This window comes from Pelophylax lessonae, assembly GCF_965119305.1.
Source record: "Pelophylax lessonae genome assembly, chromosome: 11".
Taxonomy (NCBI): domain Eukaryota; kingdom Metazoa; phylum Chordata; class Amphibia; order Anura; family Ranidae; genus Pelophylax; species Pelophylax lessonae.
In genome coordinates, this window is record NC_138778.1 from 62,095,632 (window position 1) to 62,122,322 (window position 26,691).

Below are 26,691 nucleotides of genomic sequence, written 5' to 3' on the forward strand. Positions count from 1 at the left end.
CAGTACCCCCCGGTGTGTGGCTGGCTTCCTGTTGACAGCTGGCTTTTCCTCTTGCTTGATATTTTAGGAGTTCCTGCTGCCTATCAATCCAATTCCAGGATATGGTGACGTCATGACTGTAACCCATCAGCTGCTGAATCACCCGCCTCCCAGTATTGAGGAAAGAGATGGCACAGCTCATGGAAATAGAGGGGAAAAAAATCAATGACAGCAGTGTAACAGAAATATGCGGATTAGATCATTGTGGTGAAGACAAAACTCAGAAATTTGTTTCCTATTATACAGTACAATATTGGTCTTTTTTAGTGCTAAAAATAAGCATTTTTTTTTTTACAAGAGTGTGACTCCGGATTCCATCCCTGATCCTTTTCCTTCTTACTTTTCCAGAGACAATGGGACTGGATTTCCTACCGTCCCTCACATGAGATTTAGGGGAGGGAGGAGGGGTGAAGCCACTACTTCATCATACTGCATCATCCTAGGATGGTCATTCCTGCGTCACACCATTTGATTAATAAAATATGTGCATCTACAAGCTATTATCTGTTCCCCACATTAAGCCTTTTCCTTGCTAACCACCCCTATAAAGCTGAAGTTTAATCTGAATATGTTTTCTCTTCCATATTTTTTTCTCCCCCCCCCCCCCCCCCCCCCATAGCAACATGCTAAGGGAAATTTTAAATAAAACCTTTCCATTTGCGTTATTTACCTTATTTTAGACCTAGTGATGTCATTACTGGGTCTCTGTGCAATGCGGGCAGAACATAGGTGGTGACATGATGACTAAATAGGGCACCCTATCAGGGTTATGACTACATAAGGCACCCTCCTGGGGACATTCCAAAACTATGGTGGTTGTAAACCTCAGACATGAAAGCATATTATTATTATATCAGGTACTTATATAGCGCTGTCAATTTATGCAGCGCTTTACATATACATTCACATCAGTCACTGCCCTCAAGGAGCTTACAATCTAAGGTCCCTAACTCACATACATACACAGTAGGGCCAATTTTTTTATACAGGATCCAATTAACCTACCAGCATGTCTTGTGGAGTGTGGGAGGAAACCGGAGTACCCAGAGGAAACCCATGCAGGCACAAGGAGAACATGCAAACTTCAGGCAGGTAGTGTCGTGGTTGGGATTTGAACCAGCGACCCTCTTGCTGCTAGGTGAAAGTGCTAACCACTACACCACTGTGCTGCCCAAATCCCTCTATAGTGTGTACTTCTCCTAATCCAGAGAACTAAGTGTAATTTCTCTCTGCTGCTTCATTCCTCTGCTACCAGCATGAGTCACTTCTGATATGTTTTCTTGCCACCATGAGAAAAAGATGACAGAGGAGGGAGCTCCAGAACACAGCCTGTGATTGACAGCCTCAGCTCTGTCCCTCGTGCTGTGTGATAATTGGGGGGGTTGGGGGGTGTCCCTTCCCTCCAATCAGGTCTTAGACCTCTAATCACTGAGCTCTGCAGAGTGTAACTTCAGCTAACTGCCCCCTTTTTTTTCTGATAGCTCAGACAAGCTTTATATATTCTGAACTTTGAATGGCTGTAGAGTAGAGAAGACTGCAGATAGACATAAAATGTATGTAGGAGGATTATTTTTAAATCTCTGTGAATCACTTGAGGATAGTCACTTCATTGGGTATATGTAAGAGTTTACAACCACTTTACCCTCTTCTGGACCGCCCCATGCATATATACTGCGACAGGGCGGACCTCCTGGGCAAAAATCACATACCTGTACGTGATTTCTAGTTCCGGGTTGCCGACTCCCGCTGTGATTGGACACAGCAGAAGCCAATCAGCAGGTTGATCTTGGAGATCTTGTGTTTCCGCCAAGCAGGAACGTGGATCTCTGTCATCCCCAGTCAAAGCACCCCCCACACAGTTAGAAAGCACTCCCAGGGAACACATTAAACCCTTTGATCGCCCCTGATGTTAGCCTCTTCCCAGCCAGTGTCATTAGTACAGTGACAGTGCATTCTTTTTTTTTTTAGCACTGATCACTGTATTGGCGTCACTGGTCCCCAAAAAGTGTCACTTAATGCCGGATTTGTCCACCGCAATGTCACAGTCCCGCTAAAAAAAGCTGATCACTGCCATTACTAGTAAAAACATATAAAAAAATAAGAATTCCATAAATCTATCCCATAGTTTTTAGACCCTATACCTTTACCAAAAACATGTAGAAGAATACATTTTGGTCTAATTTGTTTTTTGTTTTTTTTTGTTTTTTTTTGGATATGTTTTATAGCATAAACTAAAAAATATTGTTTTGTTTTTTTCAAAATTGTTGGTCTTTTTTGTGCAAAGTTCAGGAATGCAATTATGTGCAGAGTTCAGAGCTACGCCATGTACAGAGTGCAGAGTTCAGGAGGGCGTTATTTACAGATTTCAGAGTTCAGGACTATGCTATGTAGAGTACAAGGTTCAGGAGTGCGCTATGTACAGAGTGTAGAGCTCAGGAGGGTGTTACATAGAGAGTGCAGAGTTTAGGAATGGATTATGTGCAGGAGTTCAGGACTATGCTATATAGAGTACAAGGTTCAGGAGTGCGCTACATAAAGAATGCAGTGTTCAGGAGGGCGTTACAGAGTGCAGTGGTCAGGGGTGTGCTGTCTACGGAGTGCAGGGTTTAGGGATGCACTGAGTTTGTAACCCCAACTCCCCCATGAAGCTTCCACGCATCTCTTTCACCTATCTGGCTTGGCTCTAGTACCTCCCTGTGTAAGCGGCTCTACTACCTGTGTATTTGCGGGGAGATCATTCTTTCTCTTAGATTCTGGAGATCTGTCCCCGCTGTGCCCTACTGTAAGTGCGTCCAGGAATCTGTTAGATCTGGGGGCTAAGCTGTATACAGGCTTCTGTATTTACAAGTGACAGTGGAAAGTGGGAGCAGAGGGTGAGAGCCGGAGGTTGTGGAATGGAGTTCCTGCCATGTCCTGGCTGCAAAACTGGGTGTGAGGGCCACATGACAATGCCTGGAGGGCCGCATTCGGCCCGCGGGCCTTGTGTTTGACCTACGTGCTGTAGACCCTTTGCATGTTCAAAAAAAAGGGAGGAGAAAAGTGTATGTTTAAACGCAATGCAGCATGCCAACGCATTGTACCTGTACTCAACTTTTGCATTACAGTGTGCTTTTTACAGTTTACCTACATTTTCCTGAAAGTGCATCTTCCATTGAGATGTAAAACTCACCAACCATGCATTTTTAGGTGTCTTTTGATGCAAAGAGCTACACAGAATGCTCTCTCCCTCTGAAAAATGCATAAAAAAATATGTGTTAGATTAGATGCCTATTAGATGTATAAGGCCCCGTTCACACTGGGGCGACGCTACTTTGCCATGCGACCTCATAGGTCGCGGTGCGCTGCTCGCCCCGCGACCTCGGAGCGGCCGGCACGGACTTCATAACATTGAAGTCTATGCAGGTCGCTCCGGGTCGCCCCAAAGAAGCTCCGGACCCTTTTTCTAAGTCGGAGAGACTTGTGTCGCTCCTATTAGAACGGGTCCGCAGCTTCTATGGAAGGCGACCTACAGCGACCTGTCAGGCGACCAGGTCGCCTGACAGGTCACCCAGTGTGAACAGGGGCTTATACATTGTATTTAAAAACATAATAAAATAGATGCATTTTTTTTTTTTTCAAATATTTTTATTGAAAATTTGCAATTGCAAACTTTAAACAGAAACAGAAAGGGGTGGATTTGCAAAGCTTGTATCTAACCCAACCACAGATGTTTTACTGCATTGATATCATGCAATTTTAGTCACATTAACAATATATGTAAATAGGTAACTAATACCAAATTATTCATTTATAGTGGAAGCACGTATGAGCAATTTGGATTTAACTGTTAATATAATCAATTAATCTGTATAGAAGATCTACAATGAAATATAGAACAAGAAAAAAAAAAAAAAAAGAAAAGCAAAGAATGAAAACAGAAATAAGTAAGACAAATTTTAAAACACAGAAGTATGAGCGAGTCATCACCATGCAAAGAAAATGTTTTAATTTAGCTAGCAAGCTGTAATTGGATTTTCAACACCCAAATATATATAAAATAACTGTAATAAAAAGGGAAGTGCTGTGAAACCTATTTTTAAATACTTTAAAGTTTAATTTTAGATATTTTAAATAATATTTAAATCCACATTTCCCAAAAATTAGACAGGCCTTGTCACAAATATTACAGTTACCAAAAAAACAAGAAACAAGTACCACTGTAGTATATCTTATAAAAAACAGATAGCTTGGATTTTTTTGTGTTCCTGTGCAACAGAACAGTAGATGATGAGTAAGTGAGGCTTGGGGCCCTGTCTATAAATGCATATGCAGTAATGTGTGCTGCACTGAATGACATTTCGCTAAAAAGCTGTGATGTTTTTTTGTTCAATAAAATACTCATCCAATAAAATGAGTGCATTTAGTGTCTGCGGATCTCTGGCAGCCTTTTTGCAGCCACTTCATTTCTATATGCATGCAGTCCAGCAGTGGTTGCAATGGACTTCTATACCTCCTGATGTTAAAAAAAAGAAAGGGGGCTTCCTTCTAGTACAAAGTATAGAGGAAAAGACACACCTCCCATTCATGCCCCCATTTATAAGAACCATGAAGAATTAAGGCTCATTCAATTAGCTTCTCAGCCGCAAGAATCTGCAGCTGAGAAACTTCAGCCCCAGGCAGACTGTTAGCGAGCAGCTGTGCCCAGCAGAATTGCACGCTGTACAAATAAATAGCTGACGCCACCACTGTTCACCTGTAACCGCTCATCTGAATGGTTACATGTGAATTTAAGTCCCTCCCTCGCAATCAGTGACAGTTGGAAGCTATGCATTTCCCAGGGCAGGGTGCCTGATGGTGACAACAATGGATCATGCTTATGCAATGTTTGTAGTCCCCATCAGAAGCCCATGTTACAGGATGGCAACGCAGGGACACAATGGATCGACAGTAACAAAGCATTGCTAGCCTATAACAGATAGTGCCTGGTCAAGCAGGATCATCTGGTATTATTTTATTGATAACTGCAGATTTAAATTATAAAAAACGACTTTTCAAATTATATTAACACATTAAAGTTTATAGGAGAATTTAGAGGTTTGGTTTACATTTGCCATGCGTAAACACAAAAATACGTTTATAGGCACCAAATCACATGGTATAGCAGTAACATGCGATTTGGTGCAGTATGTTTTTAGAAGTAGCGCAGGCTACAAATGAATGGGCTATCAATACGCACTGTACGGGAATGCGTGAGTGCAATCCAGCGCATTCCAGTGTGAACCAGCCCTAAAATGTATAAAGTAGTAGATAGAAAGAGTAAGAAATACAAATGTTATTTACCATAGCACTGTGCTAAAATTAAAATAGAAGGGAGGTAGATGACTATTTCTGGAGTGCTGTTTATAAGCGGCATTCTGGAAAAAACACAAAGGATCCCCGTTAACGGCTGTGAACTGAGCGATAAGCAAACTGCTCAGATCACAGAGACACTGTACAGAGCTGATCAGAGCAGCTCTGTACCATGTGGCTGCTGTGGGGACCAATAACAGCAATCATAACTATAAACAGACCAGTGTTTACACTGGAGAGCCAGCCCCTTCCTCTGTTATAACAGAGGAAGGGGAAGGTAATGAATGAGTAAACCAAGTCTTTCATTAGTAGCAGGTCACAGGCAGCAGTACATAGCCCCATCCTGTCCCTGTATGTCTCAAGTATATTAACCCATTCACCCTCTTTATCCTGCACTGTACATAACCCCATTAACCCTTCATCTCCGTCCTCCCACTGTATGTGACCTGTACTTTAAACCCTTTGCCTCCTCCTGTGTATGACCTTTGAGGTACCGGATCTAGGACACCATTACCAAGTGCCATGTTTTAACCCCCTCTATACAAGCATTTTTTTTAATTCACAAAAAAGTTTCAAAAAATGTAGATCACCGTGGGGTGTCTACTTTCCAAATAGGGGTGCTTTGGGGATGTTTGCACTATCCTGGCATCTTTATTTATGTTTTTATAACAGAGAGTAAGGGAAACATTTTATTATTATACACAGGACCAGCTTTAAAAACTTTATACGCCACCCTCCCTCCAGATTGACAATGCTGTTGTCCAAAGGTGTCTTCGTTGCTCCTCCATCCAGAGTGGAGACACTCTAAGACCCCTTTCACATGGGCGCTTCCACTTAACAAAATCTGCTTGCTCAGCAGGGAGTTGCCCTGCTGATCCCCGATGAGCCGGTGGATGACAGGTCTGTGTCCGCTCCGCTGTGCACAGCAGACATGGACACAGTCCCGCTCTCCTCTATGGGGGAAATCAGATGATAACAGGCCGCCTGTCCGGATCTAATCCGCCAGACAGATGGAAAACAGGACCACCATCTGGCTGTTTTTGGGAGACAGGATTGAATCGGATGGCGGCAGGTCCTCCATAGAGGACAATGCAGTGTCCGATCAGGTGCACCTGTAAAGCAGGCAGACATAATCGGACAGCCCGTGTGAAAGGACCCTTCGACAGGAAGTGCGTTTCTGGCTGAATCACCAGGTGAATATAATGGGGGAAAATGCATAAAAAAAGAAAACCAATGCATCCACCACATTTAAAGTATTAAAAACAGAAATTTTTTTTTTTGTTCCAGATAGAATGGAGATGGATTAGAACCCCTGTCAGGTTTTTATTGTTATCTGTGTCCCTGTTAGGGAGATCCACTCTCTATATTTGTTGTCCTATCAATGAGAGTGAAAGTTAAAGAAAATCCTGTTTCTGACGTTCTCACATCCAGAGCAGGTCAATGGGCGCGATGACGTCGGGAGAATCGAAGGATTAGGTAAGTAGTCTGCTCTCCAGTCCTCTACACAAAAAATGAGAAGTCGACTTATGCAGCCCCACTGCATGGGAAAACTTGTTTTGCCCGGAGTTGGGCTTTAAGGATATTAAGTAATCTTTGTTTTAGTTCTTTTTCTTTTTTTAGTGTTTAGTACCAGTTTAACCAGTGCAGTACAGGGACAGGGATTTCATTTTTTTTTCTTACCCTTTAAAATGCTGCCATCCACACAAATCATACTGCTCCGGGGCTCGGCAGAGGTAATGTTGTAAATAACAGTTTTAAAGGAAAATACTTTTTTTCTGCCATTCAGTTATGTTGCAAATATGATTTGCTTCTTGCCCTGCAAGATGCAAATGGTGCTCCCCCACGATCCAGCAGTAGACTGTTCCTAACGTCCTCACATCCATAGCAGGTGAATGGGCATGATGACGTCAGGAACAATCCACTAGGAAAGGAGCCACGGGGACCGGTCTTGTGTGGGGAGGATCGAAGGATTAGGTAAGTAGTCCGTTCTCCAGTCCTCTAGACAAAAATGAGAAGTTGACTTCTTTCCACTGCATGGGAAAACTTGTTTTGCCCGGAGTTGGGCTTCAAGGATATTAATTAATCGTTGCTTTATTTTTTATTTTTTTAGTGTTTAGTACCAGTTTAACCAGTGCAGTGCAGGGAATGGGATTTCATTTTTTTTCCCCCTTTAAAATGCTGCCATCCATGCAAATCATACTGCTGCGGGGCTCGGCAGAGGTAATGACGTAAATAACAGTTTTAAAGGAAAATACTTCTTTTTCGCCATTCCGTAATGTTGCAAATCTGATTTGCATCGTGCCGTGCCAACCATCAAGATTAACCCGTTAATAGACAGATCTGTGGCATTTAAAGGATTACTGAAGGTTGATAGAAAGGGTTGCTCAGTGCAGCCTGGGGAATGTGAGCTGTGCGCGCTCTCGTGTGTGTGAGTGTGTGAGTGTGTGTGTGTGTGTCAGGGGGGGGCGGAGCCACAGGGCTGCCTTTGCACCATTGATTCAAATCAGCTTTTAGGGGCTGTGTTTCTCTGCTCAAGTTAGGGAGAGAGTGAGACACAAAACCCCACACGCAATAAAGGGAAAAGAGTTCAGAATCTCAGTCATAACAGGAGAATCCTTCTTCCCCCCCACCCCCCTCTCCTCCTTTCTCCTTCCCCCTTCTTGGCGGCAGCTTCTGATGTGAGCCCATTTTTTCCAAATTTGGGATTTGTTGTTTAGAGGGGGGGTGGGGGGGGGAGAAGAGAAATCACTGCTGGGATCCGGACAGAATCTGGAACAGTGGACGGTCCCCGAAAATGTCTGATCCTACGGTGAACGCGCACCTGGAAGGTATTATTTCCGACTTTGAAGGTTCGTAAAAATTCCATTTTTTTATTTATTTTTTTTTGTTACTTGTAACAGATGTTTGTTGTGTCATTAACTGTTCATGGTTAGGAGGCTGAGCGGCGTGTGCTGGGATAGGATGGGATGGGATGGAAGGAACGCAGAGGAGATCCAGTGGAGTCTCCAAGTCCATGGTGACGTTCAGAAGCAGCTTATAGGGAGCACATAGGTAGGTCATCAGATAAGAGATCTGTGCAAGCAGTGCTATGGACAGGAAATAGTGCATGTGACCAGACACAGGTAATGAGGGAGATAGGGGAGGGGGGTGGTAGAGGCGAACAGGCTGAAAATTACTCAGAAAGAGCAGAAAAGAAAAAGATTGGTGACTCATAGCGAGTGGGAGAAAGAATGAAACACAAAATAGAGACTTGCTACATCTGGATGAAGGTTTAATAGATGGAACGCTACAACCTAGAGATTAATAATGTTTACTGTAAATTTCTAGATGGCAACGGTATCGGTTAATCAAAGTGAGATTTATACCTTTACTGCTTTTGATCCCTGAATATTCTTTTTGATATAAAATAAAAAGAAACCTGCTCTGGAAAATGCAAAATAAATGTTTAAAGAGAAACTTTGCTCTGGTTGAAAAGGTTAGCTGCTTACTTACCTAAAAATAGATATTTACCGCCCATTGAGCCCTGCGCTGCCTTGCCCGCAGCCGATTCATTTTAGGATTGCGGATCGCCAGTGCCGGCATCTTGGATTTGGGGGCCCCCTGTTACTTTCTGATGATTAGGGTGCTTTCATATTGCTCCATTGAAAAAAACATGTTAAAAAAGCATATGCATTTTCTGGTTGCCTCACTCCGATTATGCACCTGTGACACATGGACATGGGACTCAAAAATGCACCAAAGACGCAAACGCGGTGCACGTTTTTATGCCTTTTCTATTCATTTTAAGGGGGAGCTGCATTTTTTGTGCTCTTTTGAAAAGCTCACCAAAGATGCAGCATGAAAGATCTTCCAAAACGCAGCAACAGCCATAGCACACTGGTGTTAAGAATCCCTTTAGATTAAGACCCCGTTCAGACAGGGGCGACAGGACTTGGTGGGGCGACCTGTGCACCGCGACCTCGGCGCGACTTGCACGGACTTCATATCATTGAAGTCAATGCAAGTCGCCTCCAGGTCGCCCCAAAGTAGTACAGGACCCTTTTTCTAAGTCGGAGCGACATGTGTCGCTCCTATTAGAACGGGTCCTGTACTAATCAATGGTGAGCGACCCACCGCGACTTGTCAGGCGACCAAGTCGCCTGACAAGTCGCGCTAGTGTGAATGGGGGCTTAAAGGGAAATATTTTTTGTGTTTTTTTTTAGCAAGGTAAAAACACAGCAAAAATGCATCATTGTGAATGTGCCCATACAGCTGGCACCCCACTGCACATGCGTGAGCAGGGGAGGACTGGGCCAGGGGGGCAATTCCCACCACGCTGCTCTGATGCCCCATAAAAAGGCTGCACCGCTTCTGCCACAGACATGCCTAAAGGATTCCTGGTAAAGGGAAGTAAAAAGTCCCCGTCGCTGACCTACTAAGTGTGGGATGAAGACAAGGACAGAGCGCAGGCCTCCCACCCCAGCATGGATTGTGTAAACTGTGTCTGAGCAGAGGCCAGTTCCATGCCCCACTGGAGACTTTCTTCTGCTTGTCAGCCCCGACCGAGCTTTCCCAGCTCCCCCCAACCAGCCTCTGCTGACCAGGCTGGGAACCCGGATTTGGCTGGTGAGTAAAGAGTACCTGGAGCGGAGCTTTAGCATGGAATGGGGGTCAGGAGGAGGCCGGAAAGTGGGAGAGTGGGAGGGGGGCCGAGTGGTTGCACCATGGGCCTTTGGTTTGTACTTGCCCCCTGGGCCGAAAGTTGCCAGTCAGCCCCAGTGCGGGAGATCCTGCGACGCAAGAAGACTGATCTTGCACCCTACTGGGTTGTGTGAAATTTTCTCAGGAGGCTGTGGATAAGGGGGTGCATCATCTTCACTTATGCAAGGATTATGGAAGTGGGAGTGGGTACCTGTCACAAAAAGGTACCTATTCCTTGAAAAAAACGCTAATTTCCTAGAGGTGGGGGGGAGAAGGAGGACCAGTGATACTGTTTCTTTTGAGTGAAGGTCCACTTTAAGGGCTCATTAAAGCTAGCAAGCTGCCCTGGATGTTGGTGTGCACTGGGAGCCATAGTGCTGATGGGCCAATCCCGTCAAATTTTTTTTTTCGAGGAACTTTATTGAAGTGTCACAGGTGACATTTTAATACAGTTTTATTCAGCGCAGCAGCATTGCAATGCAGTGGTTTGCATCAAAACGTGCTAAAAAACAAAAAAATTACTGCAAATGCTGTAAATACCTTTCAAAATTATGAACTGATGCCATTGGAAACAAGACATTGATTTACCAAAACTGGAGCACTCCAAATCTGGTGCAGTTGAGCATGGTAGCCAATCAGCTTCTAACTTCATCTTGTTTAATTTGGCATTGGCAATAAAACCTGGAAGCTGATTGGTTTCTTTGCAGAGCTGAACCAAATGTTGCACTCTGTGCAGTTTTAGTAAATAACCTTCATTGTCTATGAATTTAGGCTGCACTGGAAATATCTGTTAGCATAGCCTCAACGCTTCTGGTGTGAATGAGCTCTGAAGGCCCCTTTAGATCTATGTGTGTGCATTTTTCTGCAGTATTAGACAGGTGTATTGTTATGCGTCAACATGCGTTTCCTTTTTACATCAACATGTTTATTGGTGCAAATTAAAAAAACTTTTTTAATGCGTTAATTAAATTAGAATGAATGAATAGGGTTAAAAACCTTTGACCAAGGCTTGTTAATACCTGTTCCCACTGCATCAAAATGCATGTTTAATGCATTTTAAATTGCTGCCATTGACGTCTTTGGGTCTCTAAACTAGGTCTCTAAACTAGGGATCGACCGATATAGTTTTTTCGTTGCCGATACCGATATTTTGGCCATCGCATATCGGTATTGGCCGATATTTTGTACATTTAAAGTTTTGAAAAATAAAGACAATTTTTGACACAAATCTGGTACTGAACATGTTAATTTATGTGGCTGGCTTGCTGGCAACCTGTGGTGGCTGGCTGGCTGGCATCCTGTGGTGGGTGGCTGGCTGACTGAAACCCTGTGGTGGGTGTCTGGCTGTCTGGCACCCTGTGGTGCTGGGTGGCTGGCTGTCTGGCACCCTGTGGTGCTGGGTGGCTGGCTGTCTGGCACCCTGTGGTGGTGAGTGGCTGGCTGTCTGGCACCCTGTGGTGGGTGGGTGGGTGGGTGGGTGGCTGGCTGGCACCCTGTGGTGGTTGGGTGGCTGGCACAGGGGCTGTGGGTGGCTGGCTGGTACAGTGCCTGTGGATGGCCGGCTGGCTTGCTGGTACAGTGCCTGTGCCTGGCTGGCTGGTACAGGGCCTGTCAATGGCTGGCTGGTACAGTGCCTGTGGCTGGCTGGTACAGGGCCTGTGGGTGGCTGGCTGGCTTGCTGGTACAGTGCCTGGCTGGCTGGTACAGGGCCTGTGGGTGTAGGTGGCTGGCTGGCACCGGGCTGCTGTGGGTGGGTGTATGGCTGCTATACACTCACGCGAGACTAGTCCCGACTCCAGACGAGGCTGTCCAAGGCGAGGGAGGCGGCCTAAGAAGTCAGAATGACGTCACGCAAATATCGGTAACTTCCGGGGGCCGATTCCGATATATCGGGGAAAATGCATATCGGCCCTCAATATATCAGCCTTGCCAATAATCGGTCGATCCCTACTCCAAACACAGTAAAATCCCAAAAAAAATTCCATGATGGACATGATGTTTGTTTGCTTTTTTTATTTTGCTGCATTGAGATGGGAACTGGCACTATTTTATTAAGTTGGACTCTAGTGTGTTGCAATGTATGTGTTAAAACAAAACAAAGTAAATATGACCCGAATCAAATCAGTTATTATAGGATAATGCTGACAATTCTCAGGCTCAGTTCCTGTATGATTCCTACATGTTCCCTGCCTTACTTTTTAGCAGCCTATTCATTTGAAGGGGTTGCAAATTAAATCAGAATGCACTACTTTTGAAAAACGGGACACACCAGATCTCATTGTACTGTAGTGTCATGCGATCTGGTGCCCGCAAATGCACTGCTTTTGCGATCTGCGTTTGGGTGCCATTAATATTGTATTGGCACTCGCAGCAGATCGCAAAGACAGTGCATTTTGAACACAGGTGATGTGCCTTTACACCACCCTGTTCTGGTGTGAAGGACCCTAACACATATTGTAAGTACTGTCTGTACTGCTCAGTAGCAGCCAATAAGAATGCAGTCAGGGGCTGACTGGCAACTTTCGGCCCAGGGGGCAAGTCCAAACCAGAGACCCATGATGCACCGATTCGGCCCCCCTCCCACTCCCCCCTCTTCCCGATCTCCTCCTGACCCCCGGGAAAATCTGGGTTCCCGACCTGGCCAGCAGGGGGCGGTTTGGGGGAGCTGGGACAGCTCGGTCATGGCTAGCTAGGGGCCAGGGGAGGAGAGTCTCCAGTGGGGCATGGAACCAGCCTCTGCTCAGACACATCCATGCTGGGGGAGGAGGCCCGCGCTCTGTCCTTGTCTTCATCCCGCACTCAGGAGGTCAGCGGTGGGGACTTTTTACTTCTCTTCTCCAGGAATCCTTTAGGCATGTCTATGGCAGGAGTGGTGCAGCCTTTTTACGGGGCACCAGAGCGGCCCAGGGGGCAAGTGCCCCCCTGTCCCCTGGCCCATTCCTCCCCTAAATGCAGTTAATTTGGATGCAGGTTTAATTGAAATCTAACACACATAAAGAGACGCGTTGAGAAGTAAGGCCCTATATGAAATGGAATTTACTAACAGGTGGGCCCAAGTTTGCCTTTGACTCTGTGACTATTTAAAGTGAGCCTGTCAGGACTGATGTATGGATGCTGCCCTTGCTGACTTGGTTGAAGATTCACATTCCAGCTCTTTCATCTCTATCCTTGTTTTATACCAGAAACTGAACCAGAGAAAATGTACACCAATGAAGTATCGGAATGACTGATATGTACCACCATTGTTCCAGATCGATGAATTACAAAGTAGTAAATGGAGGATAAAACTAACCATACATCCACAGATTTCCTCCATTCAATCTGTGGACTAAATCAAAGAAATCTAACAGATAATTCTATCCATGCTGTATACAGTATGGATGGACAAATCTCCCGTTGTGGCTATTGTCTCTTGACAGCCAATGCTGCCAGCTGTCAGAACACCTAAACAGTACCTGCATCTGATTGGATACAGGAGCTGTTTGACCAACAGATTTCCAGCTGGCTTCTTTGACTTTTCAATCAATGGATGTTGGACAAGAGGTGGCTGGCATGGTTGTCCACTAATGGCATTTTGAAACGGGATGAAATTCACTCAGCATATGACCAGCTTAGGTATGCCAGCAGTGGAGCAGCCATTTTAACCCCCTCCCGCCCACCCAAGCATCCCTTTAAATAGTTTGGGGTGCCGAGGGGTGTGTGAGAAGGATTGCCGATCGTCTGACTATCACAGTATGTGTACAAGACCCCTTCTGGTGGTATTTTTTAGGGCAAAAGAAAAATCCCACCAGAGGGGGTCTTGTACCCATATTTTAGACTCTAGGAATGTGGATATCACTTCCACAATTCAGCAGTTGTCTGTAACTTTCGTGTGACTATCACAGTGGTCAGGCGATCGAAAGCTGGTCCTGCTGGCTACTGATCTGTAGCCCTGACCAAGAGCTTTGTGCTGAGAGCACGGCACCTAAACAGTGGCTGCCCAGCGATGCATATATGTGGCATGTAGGCGGTAAAGCACAGCCTTTTGCCCCCGCACATATGTGTCAGGCGGTCATAAAAGGAATAAATTAGGAGTCAGTGCTGGCCGCTCCCTTTGCTTTCCCAATAAGAAAACTTGTATCATCCCATCATAAATCATCTTCTGAAAGATAATCCAGGGATGATTCATCCTTTACATTCTACAACAAGCTGAAATAGGCAATATGGGCCCAATCAGCTGTCTGGCCATACCCCTTCCAATGTGCTTTATCAGGATGCAAGAGGACTTGTGGTTTCTTCTATAACTGAACATTTTAGAAGCCTGATATGATACAGTATGTCAAATCCTACAGAAACCCTACAATGACCTTGTGTCCCTTGTGTCTTCTACATTGAACCTTCTCTACCTAATTGCACTGTAGACTTTGGAAGACATTTGTTTTTTAGCAAATGTGATATCTTTATTTCCCCTTGGGGTCCCTTCAGCTGAATATTTAGCTGGTCCTTTGTAGTAGTCAAGTGGTGTTTTGTCATATCTCATCCAGGGCCGGTGCAAGGATTTTTGCCGCCCTAGGCAAAATAAAAATTGCCGCCCCCCCCCCCCCCCCATATGACCTACCTTCACTACATCAGCCAAGAGCCAGAAGATCTCTGCATTACGCAAGTGTGAGCGCAGTGGTTGATGTAGTGAGGTGGGAAGCAGTTTAAAGGAACACTGATGGGGGGTAATTTCTGCTGTGACCTGTGTACAGTCCCCACCAACCTCAGCTTCTCCTCCCGGTTGGTGGTTGGTAATAATGCAGCTTCACCGCCATCCATGTGAATAAGGTCATGGAGACAGCCAATCACAGATCACCATCAGTCAGACGAGGTCAGCATTTGGGTAGACGGGGACACTGTCCATTATACACAGCCCCCCCATATCACACAATACAGCCCCCCCCCCCATATAATACAGCACACCTCCCATATCACACAATACAGCCTACACAAAACAACCTCCCCATATCATACAATACAGCCCCTCCATATCATACAATACAGCCCCCCCATGATACAATGCAGCCCCTTCAATATGATACAATGCAGCCCCCTCCATATGATATATGGAAGGGGCTGCATTGTATGATATGGAGGGGGCTGCATTGTATGATATGGAGGGGGCTGCATTGTATGATATGGAAGGGGCTGCATTGTATCATATGGAGGGGGCTGTATTGTATGATATGGAAGGGGCTGCATTGTATCATATGGAGGGGGCTGCATTGTATCATGGGGGGGGGCTGTATTGTATGATATAGAGGGGGCTGCTATGATACAATGCAGCCCCCTCCATATGATACAATGCAGCCCCCTCCATATGATACAATGCAGCCCCCTCCATATGATACAATGCAGCCCCCTCCATATGATACAATGCAGCCCCCCCATGATACAATGCAGGCAGCCCCCTCCATATCATACAATACAGCCCCCCCCATGATACAATGCAGGCAGCCCCCTCCATATCATACAATACAGCCCCCCCCCATGACACAATGCAGGCAGCCCCCTCCATATCATACAATACAGCCCCCCCCCCCATGATACAATGCAGGCAGCCCCCTCCATATCATACAATACAGCCCCCCCCCATGATACAATGCAGGCAGCCCCCTCCATATCATACAATACAGCCCCCCCCCCATGATACAATGCAGGCAGCCCCCTCTATATCATACAATACAGCCCCCCCCCCATGATACAATGCAGGCAGCCCCCTCCATATCATACAATACAGCCCCCCCATGATACAATGCAGGCAGCCCCCTCTATATCATACAATACAGCCCCCCCCCCCATGATACAATGCAGGCAGCCCCTCCATATCATACAATACAGCCCCCCCATGATACAATGCAGGCAGCCCCCTCTATATCATACAATACAGCCCCCCCCCCCATGATACAATGCAGGCAGCCCCCTCCATATCATACAATACAGCCCCCCCCATGATACAATGCAGGCAGCCCCCTCCATATCATACAATACAGCCCCCCCCCTCCATGATACAATGCAGGCAGCCCCCTCTATATCATACAATACAGCCCCCCCCCCCATGATACAATGCAGGCAGCCCCCTCCATATCATACAATACAGCCCCCCCCCCCAATATCATACAATGCAGCCCCCCATGTATGAAGAGTGAGGCCAGTGTCCGGGTGGGGGAGTGTACTGTGTTGTCTGTGTGAGGGGTGGGAGAGGACGGGACACACATCATCTCACCTTGCATGCTGTCCTCGGCATGTGATGGGGGATGGGAGACTGTCCGGTGTCCAGCAATCTGCTTCTGCCAGAAGTTGAACACGGAGCAGAGGGGGGGGGGCGTCTGGAGAGGCACAAGCCCAGCTCCCTGAGTGTGATTGGAGATCGGCTCCTGATCTTCTTCAAGCAGAAATCAGCTGGAGGGGCGGAGACCGGAGGGCAGTGAGCGCCGAGCTGGATCCCCAGGATTCTATGGAGGGCACTTCTGGCGCCCCGGCCCCCGACTATTCTAATGTGCGCTCTAGACAAGTGGTGTGTGCTGCCTGGGGCTCGCTTGCTGTAGCGCTCAGGCGGCACAGCATGAGGAGTGCCACACCGGCCGGTCCACTACTGATTCGGGGTGCAGAATGGCGGCGCCCCCTGTTAAGCTGCGCCCTAGGCAGCTGCCTTAGTCGCCTTACTGGTAGCGCCGGCCCTGATCTCATCCCAGCTGAGAGCACGTCTGAGCCTCTCATGTTTCCTTCTGTCTGTTGCACGGTGTCAGCAGCTGAGCATGTGGTTTAAAAATGTGACAAGATTGAAAAATGGCAGTAACATCAGTTTTCCCCTCTCCTTATTTATCATTACCATATACTTTACTAAACTGGAGATCCTTCCTTTACTTCATGGGTGTCCAACCTTTTGGCTTCTCTGGGCCACATTGAGTGTAGAGAAATTTTCTCGGGCCGCATATAAAAAATATACTATAGTTAAGGTATATAAGTAATAAAACGCTGCTGCGCCCTTCCCACGCTGCCGTGCCCCCCCAGCACTAATTTAACACAACTAGTGGATGATCCCCTCTGAGGCAGCCACTGCCTACAGTTAGTTGGAAACCTCTGTGGCCATGCCCCCGACTCGACTTCCTTCTTCCCCAGCAAAAAAAAATAAAAAATGTCAGGGGGCAGTGGGCCGCATTGCCTGTGGTTCTGGGCCGCATGCGGCCCCCGGGCCACATGTTGGACATGCCTGCTTTACTTCATGGCAATGGCACATTGCAGGACCCATATCAACCAAATTTCAGTCTACAGCAGTCAAATCGAGGAAAGATGAATTCTGATTGGCTGGTAAAGGTAACTGCCCTTTGTAACTAGTGATTGCTTTTTGCAAGAGATGGAACTAGAGGAGGTAGCTGTGGCAAATGCCAAGGTTGGTGATAAGAAAGAAAGAGTTACAGGTTGAACTGGATGGACTATTGTCTTTATTCAACCTCAACTACGTTACACAATGTGAAAATAATTATGAAAAAATGCAAACTGCGAGTATTTGTAAACCCCCAAAAAAATTGCCATTGGGGGATTTACTAAAACTGGAGCTTGCAAAATCTGGTGCAGCTCTGCACAGAAACCAATCGGCTTCCAGGTTTTTTTTCAAAGCTTACAGTGATTATAAAGTCTCATTGTTTTTTAGTTAAAAATAACAAACATGTTATACTTAAGGCTACATTCACACCTGAGCGTAGCGTTTTCGCGCGTTTTTACAGCGATTTTACCACGATTTTTACTGCGATTTTACCGTGATTTTTACCGCGATTTACAGGCGTTTTTACAGGCGTTTTTTGTGCAGGCGTTTTTAGATTGAATAGAAACCAATGGAAAACGCCTGTAATCTGCCCAAAAAGAAGCTCATGTACTTTTTTGAGCGTTGGGCGTTTTGCTTACAGCGTCAAAACGCTCAGATGTGAACAGGGGCCATTGAAATGAATAGGATTTGTCTTGTTGGGCGTTTTGAGAGCTGATCCTAGAGCAGAAAAACTCCCCAAAAACGCCCCAAAACGCCTACATGTGAACGGAGCCTAAAAACCAGAAAATTGTGCAGCGCTAATATCAGGCTCCGTTCACATCTAGGCGTTTTGGGGCGTTTTTGGGGAGTTTTTCTGCTCTAGGATCAGCTCTCAAAACACCCAACAAGACAAATCCTATTCATATGGCCCCTGTTCACATCTGAGCGTTTTGAACGCCCAACGCTCAAAAAAGTACATGAGCTTCTTTTTGGGCAGATTACAGGCGTTTTCCATTGGTTTCTATTCAATCTAAAAACGCCTGCACAAAAAACGCCTGTAAATCGCGGTAAAAATCGTGGTAAAATCGTGGTAAAAAATCGCGGTAAAATCGCGGTAAAAAACGCGCCAAAACGCTACGCTCAGGTGTGAATGTAGCCTCAATGAATGTGATTAAACAAATAACACATATATGTAAATATGAATGTCCAATCAAGTAAACCAAATGGAAATTGATCAAAAAAAGTCCATCAGGAAAATGAAAGTCCCAAGTGAGTAGTGTGATGAAATGAATCCAACATAGGAAAATGTGATCACAATGTGCAGCAAATCCCAACACCGATAAAGATTAGTAGATTGCGCTCATCAGATATATAGGACCCAGATATCATATAGCACATGGGTCATAAAAGCTTGTTGGAATATTTGATGGATGTCCCAGCTGGATAGACCGACCTCAATGGAATCCATATGGGTCAGCAACAACTATGGATACACCAGATCCCAGCTCCAACACGGATATGGATAAAAACCAGATTATCCGGTTCAGTCTCTCCGGTATGTGACGTCACGTGACTCGCCCAGCTCTTGAGAAAAGAATAGGGAATGTTATACTTACCTCCTCTGTTAAGTGGTTTTGCACAGAGCAGCCCGGATCCTCCTCTTCTCGGTCCCTTTTCAATGCTCCTGGCCCCTCCCTCCTGTTGAGTGCCCCCCACAGCAAGCAACTTGCTATGGGGGCACCAGAGCCAAGTCACAGCTCCCTGTATCCATTCAGGCATGGAGCCACCGTCCTACCCTGCCCCTTTCTCTCCTAAATGGCTGAATGACTTTGATTGACAGCAGTGTGAGCCAATGGCGCCGCACTGCTTTCTCAGCCAATGAGGAGGGTTGTCTCAGGCAGCCGAGACACTCCTGCAACATTGCTGAATAGAGAAAGACCTCAGGCAAGTATTAAGGGGGTTGAGGAGAGCTGCTACACATTGAATGTTTTTTATCCTAATGCAGAGAATGCATTAAGATAAAAAAGATAAAAAACACCTTCTGCCTTTACAATCACTTGAAAAATAACTCCACTTTTGTTGAGAAAAAAACATTCCCTTCTGAGTGATCTATGTACATTGCAAGGATTGTAACAAACTGTGTTGCAGACTCCTACCTTGTTATTCTGAAGCTGTTTGTTTGCCTGTGTCCATGTGCACAGTGATTGTGTATGGGAGTGGTTTTAAAATTAGCAATCAGCTGCTGCACCTGCAGGGCTTTAATGAGGAAATATGCAGGTTCTGCATCCCTATAGATGTGATTTCCTTTTCAGCGTATCTCCCAAAAATGAAACTTTTGTTGCAGGGGATGCTTAGAATCTGATTTGTATCTTAGTGCAGACTTCTGGGAAAATCAGTACGTCAATTACAATAGCATGAAATTACATATCTGAGGGTAGTTCTGTATACAGTCTGAGTACAGAACACCTCCAGGTAACTATATTGCATTGCATTTTACAGAATATTACAGAACTGCAGATTAAAAAGGAAAGGTAATTTTTAATAACATTCAATTACAATATGACTTGGGTGTTGTATATGCACCAGCAATCAGAACCAGCTGCACCAGATTCTGAGTGCTCCAGTTTTAGGAAGCCTCTATTCACATTGGATATCAAAGCTGCATGACAAGTCTTTCCCCATGTTTCCAATATTAAATATTAATATATGTGCAACTTAAAGTTTCGGCGACTTTAAAGTAGTTCATGCACTACTTTGGTCCGAATTTCATACAACTTGAGGGCCATAGACTTCAAAGTTAACCCTCAAAAGTTGCATGAAAGTTGTATCCAAGTTGCACCCACCTTAAGTTGCATAAAAGTTGTACTCCAAAGTCGGCACAACTTTGAAGTCGTACAAGTTTGAATGGAGTCTAAATCTCTCCCAGTGGGTCATTACCATCCTCAGTTCAATGATGTGCTGATAAGTTGTTTTGTCACTTCCTCATTCCATTGCTAAAAATTACATGTGGACTCTGACAGTTTTATCATCTTCCTAGTTGAGAGTGACAACGCTATCAATCAGCATCTTGCTGTATCACCATTGTCACCCTTGCATGCCACACCCAGTTTAATGCCCACCATGCCTACACCGTGCACTGTCTGTCCCATATTTAGCTGCCCACACTGTGGCAATCACGTGGGATCGACTGACGGGTCTTTTGCAGGGAGTCCCATTGTCATCTAAGCCAGGGTTTCTCAACCAGGGTTCCTCCTGAGGTTGCTAGGGGTTCCTTGAGCAATGGGCAATTTCTGCCTCTCAGATAAGTTCCCAATGACACCATTGTTCCTTTTAGCTATCTGTAAGGGGGTAATTCTTCCCAATGATGACAAGAGTAAGGAGCATTCTTCCCACTGACTGTCACACTAATGTGTCATGAGTTGTAGATTTTTAAGCAGGGGTTCCCAGAGAAAGGGTTCCTCTGTGTTGAAAAGGTTGAGAAAGGCTGATCTAAGCACTAGGTAGTCTTGTGGCACATAGTGAGAGACAGTATGGTAAATTAATTATTGTGGCTTAGTGCCACTCACTTCCCTGGCTTTGCAAACCTTTCAATAAAATTAAAAAAAGATATAAAAAATATATATATTTATTGCATTTTTTAACTTGGTGGATTTAATAGAAATTGCTTCCAAACAGTATAAACTATCAATTTATAAGGAGAAAGGAGGCTTATATTTATTTTAAGACCTATTTTAAGAAGTATGTGCTTAAGGAGGAACTTCCCTTTCTCCCTTTATGTCTTTTTTTTTCTTCCTCTCTTACCCTGACGCTAGTTGTTCTAAAAAAAATATACTCACATGGGCAGCAAATCCATCGTCTGGTGTAACCTGCTGCTCCACCGCCATCTCTTGCACCCGGCCCCCAGATGACTTTGCCTTGCGCATATACAGTGTGCTAGACATTGTCCTGAAGCCTTCTGGGGTGCTTGACATGAGCAGGGGAGGACTTGGCCAGGGGGCAATTGCCCCCTGGGCCGCTCTGCTATCCCGTAAAAAGGCTGCACTGCTTCTGCTACAGACATGCCTAAAGGATTCCTAGTGAAGAGAAGTAAACGGTCCCTGCTGCTGAACTTCTGAGTGTGGGTTGAAGACAAGGAAAGAGAGCAGCCCCCTCCCAGCATAGATGGTGTAAACTGTGTCTGAGCAGAGGCCAGTTTAATGCCCCACTGGAAACTCTCTTCCCCCCAGCCAGCCCCAACCAAGCTGTCCCAGCTCCCTGCTGGCCGGTTTGGGAATCGGGATTCAGCCGTTAAGTAGAGAGTACCGGGAGGAGGAGGAGGACAGGAAGAGGGAGAGTAGGAGCGGGGCCAAGTCGCTGCACCATGGGCCTCTGGTTTGTACTTGCCCCCTGGGCTGAAAGCTGCCAGTCTGCCCCTGGACGTCAGCATCCCAGGAGGCTTCGGAAAGAGTTGGGGACATCATTCTTGCCTAGATGAGAAAGCTGGATATTTTTTTTTAATATCTAATTGTGTAACCGGAGAGAAGGGGAGGAAAAATATCTGAAGTGCTAAAAGAGTTTGAAGATCGGCTTTAACAAATTAATTGCACAATTACAATTATGTTATGTTTAGTGTAACAGCTCATGAAAAAATGAAATGCAGACTAAGGATGGTTTCAAATTTGCTACAAATGAGTGTGTCTTTTGGGTGTGATTTGAAAATGGGATTGTATTTAATATCTCTACACCCAGAGTACAAAATTCTTAGGTACACCAGTGCTGTTTGCAGTGCTATATGTTGGCTGCGGCCGGGGTCAAAATCCCTAGTTCCCCTCTGTTCTTTGCACTGCCATACTCAATGGGCCTTTGTTAGCAGCTGGAGAGTGTGTCCTTCGTAACTGTAAAAAACACTGGAATTCTAACATGTACTTTGATACATAGAAACATAGAAGAATGATGGAAGAAAAAGACCAAGTGGCCTATCGAGTCTGTCCCAATTTTTACTTATTTATATATAATTATTTCTGAGTATAGATCTACAGACTGGCTAAATTTCGATCCATGTTTTGGAAAACTGGTTGGACAGAAGTCGATCTACTGAGCGACTTTAGTCCAACCAGCTGGAAAATTTCTGCCCACTATAGCCGGCAGCACTGATCAGTGTATTCTGAAGGCAGGGAAGTCTCCCCAAATGTGTGGATGGGGAAATCAGGTCACTTGCTGGTTGATTGAAAAAAAAAAAAAAAAGACTAATATATGGTCTGCCTAACTGTTGACTGGCTAAAACCTCTGCTGGAACTCTTTTCCAAGCATCAACTACTCTTTCTGTAAAATATTTCTAATAATAAAAATTCTGTTCTGAATTTGTGTGGCTGAATTTGCATCGCGCTCGGACCAAAGTCGCGCAGGACCCTTTTTTTGGTCCGCACCAGAATCAGATTGCATGGGTGTTCACACCTATGTGATCCGATTCCTCTCCGAATTGACAGTTCGCACTGCGATATGCAAACTAATCTGGGAGTGTCAGTAACTTTGTATTGACACTCCCAGCAGTTCCCATATGGCAGTGTGAACTGCCTGTGAGTCGGGTGCAATGCGGGCATCCGCAGCGGCTTCTCAGGGTTCCCGCATCGCACCAACGTGAACCGGCGCTTAGCTTAGAACAGCCTTTTTCAACCAGGGTGCCCAGGCACCTTGGGGTGCCTTGAGGCTTCTTCAGGGGTGCCTTGGCAAAATGCCTAAAAATTGATCAGAACTTGTATACAAGCCTGCAGGTGGATCAAACTTGCCTTTTAGTTACACAAAGTCACAGGTTTTTCCTTATGCACCATTACAACCTTCTAGACACTGGCATCCCAACAACCAAATATGTCATCAAACTGATAGGGAGGATGTCTATCGCCTCCATGGCATCCTTCTTTGACCATCCTCTGCCCTCTCCCTCAGCACTGGGGTCAGCAGAAGGCGTCTGAGGAAGTCACTTGACGCTACGCGTCAGGGTTGGACTACACGGCTTGCCACGCTACACTACTGCCGGGACTGAGCTGCAGGCTGTCCTCAGTGATCACTGCTGGACGGAGAGCGGTGAGATCACGCTGCTAGCCGATATATCGGCTTTGAAGTGTCTGCATGTATTGCTATCTTTTGATTGTTACATTGTAAGTGCATATTGTTTGGGGAACTTTTATTTTATTTAATAAACAGTTTAAACGGGCTTCACTAGTCTGTACTTTTTCTCCTGGTATGCTGATTAGTCTCAACTCCTGTGATCTACTCTTGAGGAGAGGTGATGAGAGGATCGATCCAAGTTGTGGAGTTTATCTAAGGAGAATGAAAGGAAAAGGGGAACAGTAATAAGCCCCCTTTTCCTCATGGGAGAGTGGCTGCGGAAATAGGTAGAATAGTTCATAAGGTAATTTCCCTCCCTTTTTTCCTCAGGTAAAGAAGGAGGGACTACTAAGGTGTCTTGAGGGAATAGAAATAGTGGGCGTGGCGTTGCAGGGGTCAGAGCACCTATAGGAAGAGGTATAGGGTAGAAGATTCTAGAGCCCTCTGAGCCCCTATATAAGTGAGAGTTCTCCTCAGAGGGGCTCATTCGCCTCAGAAGATTTAGCAGTGTGAATTCCCCATTCCCCCCCCCCTTTTTGTTTGTCGCGGCTGTTTAAAAAAAAAAAAAATATATATATAGATATATATATATATATAATTGGTTTGGGGGGGTTTGGAAAGCATTGCAGGGGGGTTAAATACCAGGAGTGCATTATGTACACAGTGCAGAGTTCAGGGAGTTAACAAATAGAGTTCAGAGTTTGGGGTGCGTTACTTCCCCGCACACTATAGTTGGCTCATCAGCTGGGGTTGTCGGCATCTGCACTGCACCCCGACACCTGCATCTCCTATATCCCCATCCTGCACTCAGTGGGAGACACTCTTGCCACCACTTGGCCTGAGCCAAAGGTGGTGGAACTGAGTTCCACCAAGTTCCAGCTGAAAAAAAGCTATAGATATATTAGCGGCAGGATGGATGGGCCCAGTGCCGGGACACAAGGTCATCCAGAGCCCAGGACAAAGATGTCAAACTGTGCCCTCTCTCCCCCACTTCCCTAAGAGTTAGGGTTGGCAGTGGCGTCGCTGTCACTACTCCCGTCAGTCTTGTAACAGAAGCATCTGGCACAGGGCACCCCCATCCCTGCAAAAAAACCATTGCACCCAGGGCAGGCGTCCCTTCTGCCCACCCCTTGTCCCGGCCCTAGATGGGCCTTAACACCCAGCTGCTGCACATTAGCACCATGGGGCATCCATGAAAGTTATGTACACAGTGCTCTCTTCTGGACACTTGGTGGCCACTAATGATGTAACTTCTGCACATGCTCACATGAGCTACATCGTCCCTAGCTGTAACTCCTAGCAGTTGTTTGTTGTTGGACCTTAGTTCTGCTTTAAACATGTTTGTCCCTTACAAGTACTAGTCATCAGGTTAGCAGATTTCCTGGGAGAAATAAATAAAGAATAGTAGAGCTGAGCCTGGAATGCTTACCTTTTCTGAATGCAGTGCAAGTTTCTTCTAGCCCTTTATGTAAGCAAAAGCCTAGGCCTTTGGTCACATGATCTCTGCTAAGCCTGGATCAACCAATTAAAACTCAAAGCCTTCTCTTTAGCAGCGTTCATGTGACCACATGTCTAAGCTTTGGCCAGTGCAATAAGCACAAGAGGGAGACTGCACAGCATTTTCACCTGGTAAGGTTAATATCTCAGCCCTACCATTAAACTTTTTTTGTCCACCCAAGCTAGACTGTTATATAGGTTTATAATAACATCTGACTAAAGAACCATTTAACTGAGGCAGTTAAGTGTTGGGAAATTCTGGATTAAGTATAGGAAAGGCCACAAAAAGTTTAAGAGTGAAATGGGGCTTAAATGTCCCTCTAGGAAGAGAAAAAAGCTAAAAAAAAACACGCGCACAGAACATGAAAGAGATGATTTTAACTTGATCTTTAGCAAGTCAATCCCTTGGTGAATAGAGTTATGGAAGGAAGGAAACAGAAGAAGAACTGGTGATAACACGCTTTGTACGCTGAAAGCAAGATGGGAAAATGGAAAACTAAAATTTCTGTAGATAAAACTGATCTAAAGATGAATGATTTGTAAAAAGCCAACCCTACCAAAGCCATATAAATAATTTTATGGAACCGATGAATGTCCAGACAGCTTACCTTTGCTTAACCACTTAAGCCCCGGAAGATTTTACCCCCTTCCTGACCAGGGGGTATTTTGCGATTCGGCACTGCGTGACTTTAACGGACAATTGCGCGGTCGTGCGACGCTGTACCTAAACGAATTTGGCGTCCTTTTTTTCCCACAAACAGAGCTTTCTTTTGGCGGTATTTGATCACCTGTGCGATTTTTTGATCACGCGCTATAAACAAAAAAAGAGCGTAAATTTTGCAAAAATAGCAATATTTTTCCCTTTTTTTTTATATGAAATTCCCCCCAAAAAAAATGTAAAAATCAAAATTTTTTAACATTTTCTGCCAATTTGTTTTATGCTACCTATGTTTGGTAAAAAAAATCGCAAAAAGCGTATTTTGATTGGTTTGCGCAAAAGTTATTGTGTTTACTAACTAAGGGAAAGATTTTTGTCATTTTTGTTGTTTTTTTTTTTTAACGCGTAATGGCGGCGATCTGCGATTTTTTTTGCGGTACTGCGACATTGCGGCGGACAGATCGGACCCTTGACTGACATTTTTGACACTTTTGGGGTTACCAGTGACATTTCTACAGTAATCAGTGCTATATATATGCACTGTTACTGTAAAAATACACTAGTAGTGAAGGGGTTAACTTTATTTGAGAGGGAGGGGCTGTGTGTGTCCCTAGGGGCGTGATTCTAACTGTGATTGGCTGTGGCTTCAGCTGTATGCAGAGTGATCAACGGATCTACATAGTAGATCCATATGATCATCTCTCATACAGAGGGGAGAATGACAGGCAGCTTGTTTACACAAGCTGCCTGACTTTCTCCCTCTCCCCCGCCGATCGCAGAGTGACCGGCGGACATCGGGTCCGCCGGTCACACGCGCGGGGGGGTCCGTGACCACGCGGGAGCGGGAGCGCGCCTCCGGCGGCGCGCGCTCGCTCCCTAGACCCTCACAAGCTAATGACGTAGCCCTACGTCACTTTGCCTGTGAGGGGCTGACCGCCGCCGTAGATAGTCGTGCGGCGGTCGGCAAGTGGTTAAGTGTTCTGGACTGTAGAACATGGTTACCTAGTCTGGGGTATTTAAGGACAAGAACATATGTAGCAAGGGGGAAAAAAATTACAAAAAAGACAAGCAAGTGATAATTAACCACTTAAGCCCCGGAAGATTTTACCCCCTTCCTGACCAGGGGGTATTTTGCGATTTG

At 45.5% G+C, this 26,691-nt stretch overlaps 1 protein-coding gene across 3 annotated transcripts in view; it reads left to right on the forward strand.

The window, feature by feature from the left end:
* The window catches only part of SEPTIN9 (septin 9), a 492,973-nt gene that overhangs the window by 166,820 nt on the left and 299,462 nt on the right, over positions 1 to 26,691 (forward strand). The window contains exon 1 of one of the 3 annotated variants that reach the window (XM_082272026.1): positions 7,876 to 8,216. The exons of the other annotated variants lie outside the window; for them this stretch is intronic. Coding sequence (XP_082128152.1) covers positions 8,162 to 8,216 — 55 coding nt within the window. The 5' untranslated portion in view covers positions 7,876 to 8,161. Of the gene's footprint in view, positions 1 to 7,875; positions 8,217 to 26,691 lie in introns of those variants that run through there. 3 annotated transcript variants of the gene reach the window in all.